We start from the raw sequence: 7,536 nt of genomic DNA, 5'->3' as shown, positions 1-7,536 counted from the left end.
ATATTTCTTTTGTCTGTGAGATGAACACACGTGAGATACGTAAAATTACAAGAGAGAAAACACTTAGAGCACTATAGAATTCAATTCGGAGATTTCCTAACTTTCGAAGATTGAATTGTGCATCGGGAATTGTTCCTGCATCGAATCTGCAATATGCGTGGATACCATAGTAGTGGATTCAACTGCAGGATTACTAGAAGAAGAATTGCTACAGGATTGTTTGCTACACAACAAGTAAGTTATTCTAACTGTTGTTGTTGTGTGTTTGTAATCTCTACACATGATTCAATTGTAAATCTAGATCTTATCATTGACTGTTATTTCCGCTACGTATCATTACATGATGTCAAGGATTTCCAACAAACATATCCCAGTCTGCTTTGCTCTATCTCGATGAATAATTTCGTCATTTCAAATCTCTACTTACCACGTTAGTCGATAACATATCCCATGTGGTCCTTCTTTTATTAGTAACAACTATATAAACCTAACAAGTTTGGATCATATATGAATAATGCAATAATGAAGCATGTGTTATGTGATCTAACTATTTATTTCTTTATTAATTTATCTTGTTTTGTTCCTCGTTTCAAATTTCAAGCCAAAATTTTATTCTTAGGTTCAAATTAGGATAAATGTATATTTGCTAACACATGTACACAAATTATAAAATGATGATACCACAATCGAAAATTTTAGAAGCGTTGAACTTGCACGTCCATAGTATGAAAATAAAATCAGACCTGGAAAATTATAGAAGGAAAATCTTTACCATTTTGATAATTTGTTCTCTAAATCTTAAAAGAGCTAACTAGTCAAAGATATACGAATTTTGCCCCAATATTATTCTAAATACACATTATTTATATTCTTTGTAATTTTCACTTGCTTTCATTTTCCAATAATACTGAAGCTGATTGTGAAAATTAATTGCATGACTTCAAAAATGTAAAACGACATCTTTAATTGCACAAAGTAAAATTGCACTATTTTGCACATAGGGCGATATATCCACTCTGACGATCTCAATTGCCAAGTTAACTTCAAACATCATTGAAAAGTGAGATCAAGATAAAGTTACAAACAACTTACATTATGTAAACAAAAGTGAAAAATCTGTGTGTAAAACCACAATCAAAGCAAGGTTAATGTATTCCAATTAACTCATCTTAAAAATACCCAAGCTTCATTTAATAGCGAATAAATTAAGTATAATTTTTTATATATAAAAAAAGTCTACTTTCAAGTTTGAACGACTCTTTGTTCCGGTCTTAAATCAATAGACCAAGCTCGCTAACAAATACACAGCCATGACTTACCCACATAAATTTGGTTTGACCTATTTTTTTGTAGTAGTCAGAATAGACTATCATACCCCAAGTTGGCTATAAGTTTAGATAGTTCATTTAACTTAATCCATATGCATATATTTTTATATACACGTTAGATAATAATATAACATATAAATTTATATAACTAATACGCGTTAGACAATAATATAAGGGTTAATTGCATGTAATATCATGAACTTAACGCGAAATTCCAAATTTAGCACAAACTTAAAAACTTCCAATTAATATCACTACCTATGCCCCGTGTCCAATTTTAGCACCGTTTTTTGACGTGGTTTGTCGGCACATGCTTCGATCCTACGTGGCTTGCCGGTACAAGCTTCCGACCGGCGAGCCAAGCTCTCTCTCTCTCTCTCTCTTCCGCCGCCTTCACCCTCACCTCCTCCTCTTCCACAGCCCACGCCTCTCACCTCCTCCTCGCGATTCCGGCGACGAGTGCCGCCGCCTCCACCCTCACCTCCTCCTCTTCCACCGCCCACGCCTCTCACCTCCTCCTCTTCCACCGCCCACGCCTCTCACCTCCTCCTCGCGATTCCGGCAACGAGTGCCGCCGCCTCCACCCTCACCTCCTCCTCTTCCACCGCCCATGCCTCTCACCTCCTCCTCGCGATTCCGGCGACGAGTGCCACCGCCTCCACCTCTCACCTCCTCCTCGCGATTCCGGCGACGTGTGCCGCCAATTCCAGAATTTTCAGAATTTTCAAACCCTACCCCCAATTCCAGAATTTTCAGTCGCGCCGCCGCCGCCCTCTGCACGATTCCCCTTCGCGCGATTCCCCTTCTCGGCGACTCCCCTCCTCGCGACGCCGCCACCCTCATCATTCTGGTAGGCTGAGGTGGGGGGAGGGGGGGTCGGGGTCGTCGCGCCGCCCTCTGCAAACCCGCCGATTTTAGCCCCCCTCTCTCTCTCTCTCTTCGGAGTACGTGGCAATGACGTGTCTACCGGAAGACACGTCATTGCCACGTGGTTCTATCGGAAAACAAAACGGTGCTAAAATTGGATACGGGGCATAGGTAGTGATATTAATTGGAACTTTTTAAGTTCGTGCTAAATTTGGATTTCGCGTTAAGTTCATGATATTACATGCAATTAACCCATAATATAATATATAAATTTACATAAGTAATAGTACTATAAGAAATAAATACTACATCTCTAAGTTTGTAGTAATTATTTTATCATGAAAAAGTTGCCGAATCAAAATAAAAGCTAATCATATTCACATGCATCTGCCGAAGCTTGTGTACAATGTAAAAGCCCGGTTCGGTTCGGCCGCTTACTTTTCTTTTCTAGTGTTAGTATTAAAATAAAATAAAAATTATTTAAATAAATATAAGAGGAAAACGACGCCATGACGGGGTCATAGTCATCGGTCAAAAACAAACCACTTTCACATATACAACCACCTATTCCCCCACACTACTGTTAGGGACTCTAATACACGGCCCACTTATAAGATCACACCTGTCTCACCTTTCATATTAAAAAAACCTCTTACTTCCTTCTATTGGTCAGTTATGTGACAGCGAGGTAGTTCTATTACCCTATTTATCCGTCTTATTCTCTCTCTTCCTTCTTCACTCCGTTGATTTTTCCTCTCTCTCTCTCTAAGAATCTCTGTTTCTCTCTCTCTCTCTCTCTCTTCGGAATCGACATGTCACTCAGGCGATCTTATCTCTCGCGGAAAATCATTCATCGTTCATTCTCACTCTCGAAATCCTACAAAGAATCTAAATCCGCAGAAATCACATCCATCAGCAGTAATATTGATAATCAGCGAGATGAGGGAGACAAAAGGGGAGAAAATCAGCAGCGGCAGCAACAGCAACACCAACAGCAGCAGCAGCGCGGCGCCGTCGTATCATCTGGGGAATCCGAATCGGGGTCGTGGGCGGGGATGCTTCCGGAGCTTCTGGCCGAAATAATACAAAGAGTGGAATCGAGCGAGAATCAATGGCCGCAGCGCCAAAACGTCGTCGCATGCGGCTGCGTCTGCAAGCGGTGGAGAGATGCCACAGCTGAGGCCGTCGAGATCGCCTCCCTCCGTCAGCTCGGCAAAATCACCTTTCCGTCTTCCCTAAAAAAGGTCCATATTTACAGATTTTGGTGTTATTTGTATATATGTGTGCATACACATCACTAATTTTATCTTATTTATTTATTGTTGATGTAAATTTGGGAATTATTTAGATTGTGTTGATCATCTCATGGTTTCGTTCATAGTTCGTGTGGACGATTAGGGTATTGTTGCAAACTTGCAATGGAAACTACCAATTAAGATCCAGTAGTTGTTTCAAAAAGAATTGTGGCTAAATTCAAGTTCTGTGTTTTGTTTAATTTTGGGCATGTTTCATGGGGTATATGATATTTACCCTGAAAGAGTGTGAAAAAGATCTTGGAGAATACTATAGCTTTTTACTATTTTGATATTATTTTTACTAATGAATGTGGTTATAATTCCTTTTCTGGAAATCTGATATTATATTTTTGCAGCCAGGGCCTCGGGATGCTCCACTCCAATGTCTCATAAAACGTGACAAGAAGAATGCAACATTTTACCTCTATCTGGCTCTCACACCATGTTAGTGAACCTGCTTCTGAACTTTGAAGTCTTAAAGATATCTGCCAACTGATTATTATGCTGAACCATGATTGCTTTTTTGTTTTTGTTTTTTGAAGCACGAAATACTTATTTTACATATTGATTGGAAAATAACCTTTCCGGTTGTATTGCTCTGACCGGGTCTATGCTTTGAGGGCTCAAGGTTGGGTTTGGGGGGAGGGTGTGGGCTAAAGAAAATTTTATCGTCTAATTAATCTGAAGAGTTGGTCTGAGAGGGACCATTGTGAAATTTCTAAGTCAGCATTGGCTGGTCAGCAATAATGCCAGTCTCTCTACTTAATATTTAGTGCTTTTTTATTAGTCAAACTTGAGTATATGTAGAATTGACTACAGTTGAGACTAGTTCTGCATTGGCTTCTTGTTGTCATTCTTTGATATCTCCTACCAGCTACTTAAATTTCATTTTATGTGTTTCAAATGCGTTATTGTATATCAAATTGACAAATTGTGCATGGGTTTATTAAGTCACACACAGGCATAGCATGCATCAAAGCCGGGCTTGGAAATTATGATACCAGAAAATATAAAGCACCTAGCTTTGTGTCTGAGTGTTGGAAATTTCAGTTGTACCATATACTTCTGGTTCCATTACTCATAGTATCAACTATCATGAAGAGAACTAATTTTCAATCGTGAGACCATCAGATTGCAGTATTGCAATTCACTGGAAGATGATGTCGAACTTATAGATCTGTTTTAGGGAAAAGATGGGCTTTTAAGAGAAACAGAAGTCCCTAGACTGTTACTGTAACTCAATTACTAGGTGATCTGGTACAACTAAGTTGATATATGTGTTGTGAGAAAGTGTCATGTCTTGGCCCCTTGAATTATCTCGTCTCACTAACGGAGACTGGTTATTGTGCTGAAAAGTATTTCAGCCATTAACTTTTCTTCATGGTCCGTTCCTGATTCAAAGCAATTCTTTTGCTATAGTAGAGTCAGAGGGTGTCTGGCTAAGCTTAATTAACAGATCTTGTGAGTTCATATTAAGGTGTTTACAGTTTAAGAGGTGTTAATATTTGTTTTAGTGTGTGGATAAATAAGATTAGGAACTTTGAACATGTTGAGTTTGCTAATTAAATGTCCAAATTTAAGAAAGTTTAGAATATAATTCAATATAGGAAAAGTTTACTATTATGTCACTTTTTTTTTCTTTGAAAAAGTCTTTAGAATAATTAAAGATGATTTTGGAAATGTATTATTGAAAATCTTACCAAACACTTCCCAACATGTTATAAGCTCGCAACTCAAACAACTTTTAAGATGTTTGAAGAGCTTGTAAAATCACCCCTGTAATTAAGGTCATCTTTTGCCTGGGGTTTAATCGTTGGCTCATTGGGATGAATGAGCTGAATATATAATGCTTGTCAATTAATTATTTGGATAAAGAGTAATTTAATTCTAAAATCTTAGGAGACATGGATATGGCACTAGATGCTTTTCTGTAGGCTTACAACTAAGTGTGCAAATTGGTCATAATATGTCCCATTACAGCAGGAATCATGTCAACATCTCCTCAGCTTCTTGTGTCCAGTCATTTCTCCAAACTCTTTGTGCCTTTTACAGTTAAAAGCTGATAGTTCTATTTTTATTTCCGTGACAGCATTCACAGACAAAGGGAAGTTTCTCTTGGCAGCACGAAGATACAAAAATGGGGCGCGCACCGAATACATTATATCTTTAGATCCTGATGATTTATCTCAAGGAAGTAAAGCTTATGTTGGAAAATTAAGGTTAGGATTTCCATCTGGTAATTCTGGGCATCCAGACAACCTCTCACTTCGTGCTCTGGTCCTGCATAATTTTAGCAGTTTACAATTAGGGCTGCATTTTAGGTCATATGAGCTGTAAACAATCTATAATGAATTTGCTACTGAAAGAGTTGGTTTGTCAAGTCTGTCTCAACTGCTGTAGTATAACTTTATAAAAAGGTACTTCCGTACTTGTCGCTGTTGCAGAGCTCTCCCTAAGTCGGTGCCAGTCCCCATCTACCGCCAAGCCACATTTACAACTCTTTACTTGTTCCAGTGTGATATAACAACTTTACTGGTGGGGGAACTAATTACTATCTACAAGTAGGTTTTTTTTATTTGCACAGTGCAGGAAACGTTCATGGGATTTGGCTACTAATAGTTGATTCATGATATGTTAACGTTAAGAACTAAGCAATATAGGTGCCAACATTAAAAGGTCTTTGTATGTTTAAGGTGCATTTATCTGTAGCCATCATAGAACTGGATTTCTGTGAACTGAACACTTCCCATTCATCACAAGAAGATCACCCTTCTTGATGAATATTGCTTTACAATCCTCTGTATGCTCTTATTTCAATAACCCCATTTACTTTGCCACTCCTATTTGATAGCTGTAAATGCAATTTCTTGTTGGAATTGGAAGTGTAATTAGGAATTTCAGCATTTCCTGGTGACTCCGAATAATAACACAAACTCATCTCTGTTCTGCCAGGTCAGATTTCCTAGGCACCAATTTCACAGTATATGATAGCCAACCACCACACAGCGGAGCTAAACCATCAAACAGTAAATCTGGGCGCCGTGTGGCATGCAAGCAGATAAGTCCGCAAGTCCCAGCTGGCAACTTTGAAGTAGGGCAGGTCTCTTATAAATTTAATCTCTTGAAGTCAAGAGGGCCTCGGAGGATGGTGTGCTCACTTACGTGCCCAGTGTTGGGTGAGCAGTCATGTGACACCACCCATAAAGACCACTTGAAAATGAAGCAGCCCGAATGCTCCGCCCCGGGGCACACAATTTTGAAAAACAAAGCGCCAAGATGGCACGAACACTTGGAATGCTGGTGCTTGAATTTTCATGGCAGAGTAACCGTGGCATCAGTTAAGAACTTCCAACTGGTTGCAACAGTTGATCAAAGCCAGCCCGGTGGGAGGGGCGATGAAGAAACAGTGCTGCTACAGTTTGGGAAGGTGGGAGATGATACTTTCACAATGGACTATCGGCAGCCTCTGTCAGCCTTCCAGGCTTTCGCAATCTGTCTGACCAGTTTTGGGACGAAACTAGCCTGTGAGTAGCACTATTTGTTTCCCGTTTCTGGGAAGGGTATGCAGTAGTAATCATATGCTCATCGTGTAAATGTGCTGATTGTGTATGGGTTGTTAGGTTGTTTCTTCCGTTTGCTACATATTTGGGTTTGGATTGATGGCATCACAAGACATTTTACCTCTTTTAATACAGGATAGTAAGTAGTAACTGCATCCGGTTTGGATCAACCAAGGGCATGCATCTTTCTCGTAAAATTTAGGGAGATTCTACTCATTTTTCTGTATAAGCTATATCATCTCAATTGAGCTGCAGAAAATATTCGTGTTAGACTTTTTCCTTTTACGTTTAAAATATACATTGCTTATGTCTAGACAGAAATAATAAAACAAAGCACGTAGAATAGTTACAAAAATATATGCTATAGTAAAAAATTAGATATCATATGTATAAATTCCATTTGTAACAGTACAACCACAACTCATTCGTTGATTCTTCAACATCAATCGATTTGGATCTCGACTTAGTTTTACCCAAGCCACATCG

At 39.0% G+C, this 7,536-nt stretch overlaps 1 protein-coding gene across 1 annotated transcript; it reads left to right on the top strand.

The window, feature by feature from the left end:
* The first annotated feature begins 2,921 nt into the window (after window positions 1-2,921).
* On the top strand, window positions 2,922-7,220 carry LOC131012081 (tubby-like F-box protein 7). Its single transcript, XM_057939990.1, has 4 exons — window positions 2,922-3,439; window positions 3,847-3,934; window positions 5,580-5,709; window positions 6,443-7,220. Exons 1-4 carry the CDS (start codon window positions 3,008-3,010, stop codon window positions 7,020-7,022), a joined length of 1,230 nt encoding a protein of 409 aa, XP_057795973.1. The 5' UTR covers window positions 2,922-3,007; the 3' UTR covers window positions 7,023-7,220.
* Window positions 7,221-7,536: the final 316 nt, after the last annotated feature.

Source organism: Salvia miltiorrhiza, chromosome 2 (genome assembly GCF_028751815.1).
Source record: "Salvia miltiorrhiza cultivar Shanhuang (shh) chromosome 2, IMPLAD_Smil_shh, whole genome shotgun sequence".
NCBI classification, from domain to species: domain Eukaryota; kingdom Viridiplantae; phylum Streptophyta; class Magnoliopsida; order Lamiales; family Lamiaceae; genus Salvia; species Salvia miltiorrhiza.
This window is presented reverse-complemented; position numbering and strand designations above follow the sequence as displayed.

Bases quoted from the DNA above. Each gene is read 5' to 3' on its own strand.
- LOC131012081 (XM_057939990.1), top strand. From the start codon at position 3,008: ATGTCACTCAGGCGATCTTATCTCTCGCGGAAAATCATTCATCGTTCA. The intron at 3,440-3,846 runs GTCCATATTTAC...ATATTTTTGCAG, and splicing joins TTCCGTCTTCCCTAAAAAAG to CCAGGGCCTCGGGATGCTCC. The intron at 5,710-6,442 runs GTTAGGATTTCC...CTGTTCTGCCAG, and splicing joins GCTTATGTTGGAAAATTAAG to GTCAGATTTCCTAGGCACCA.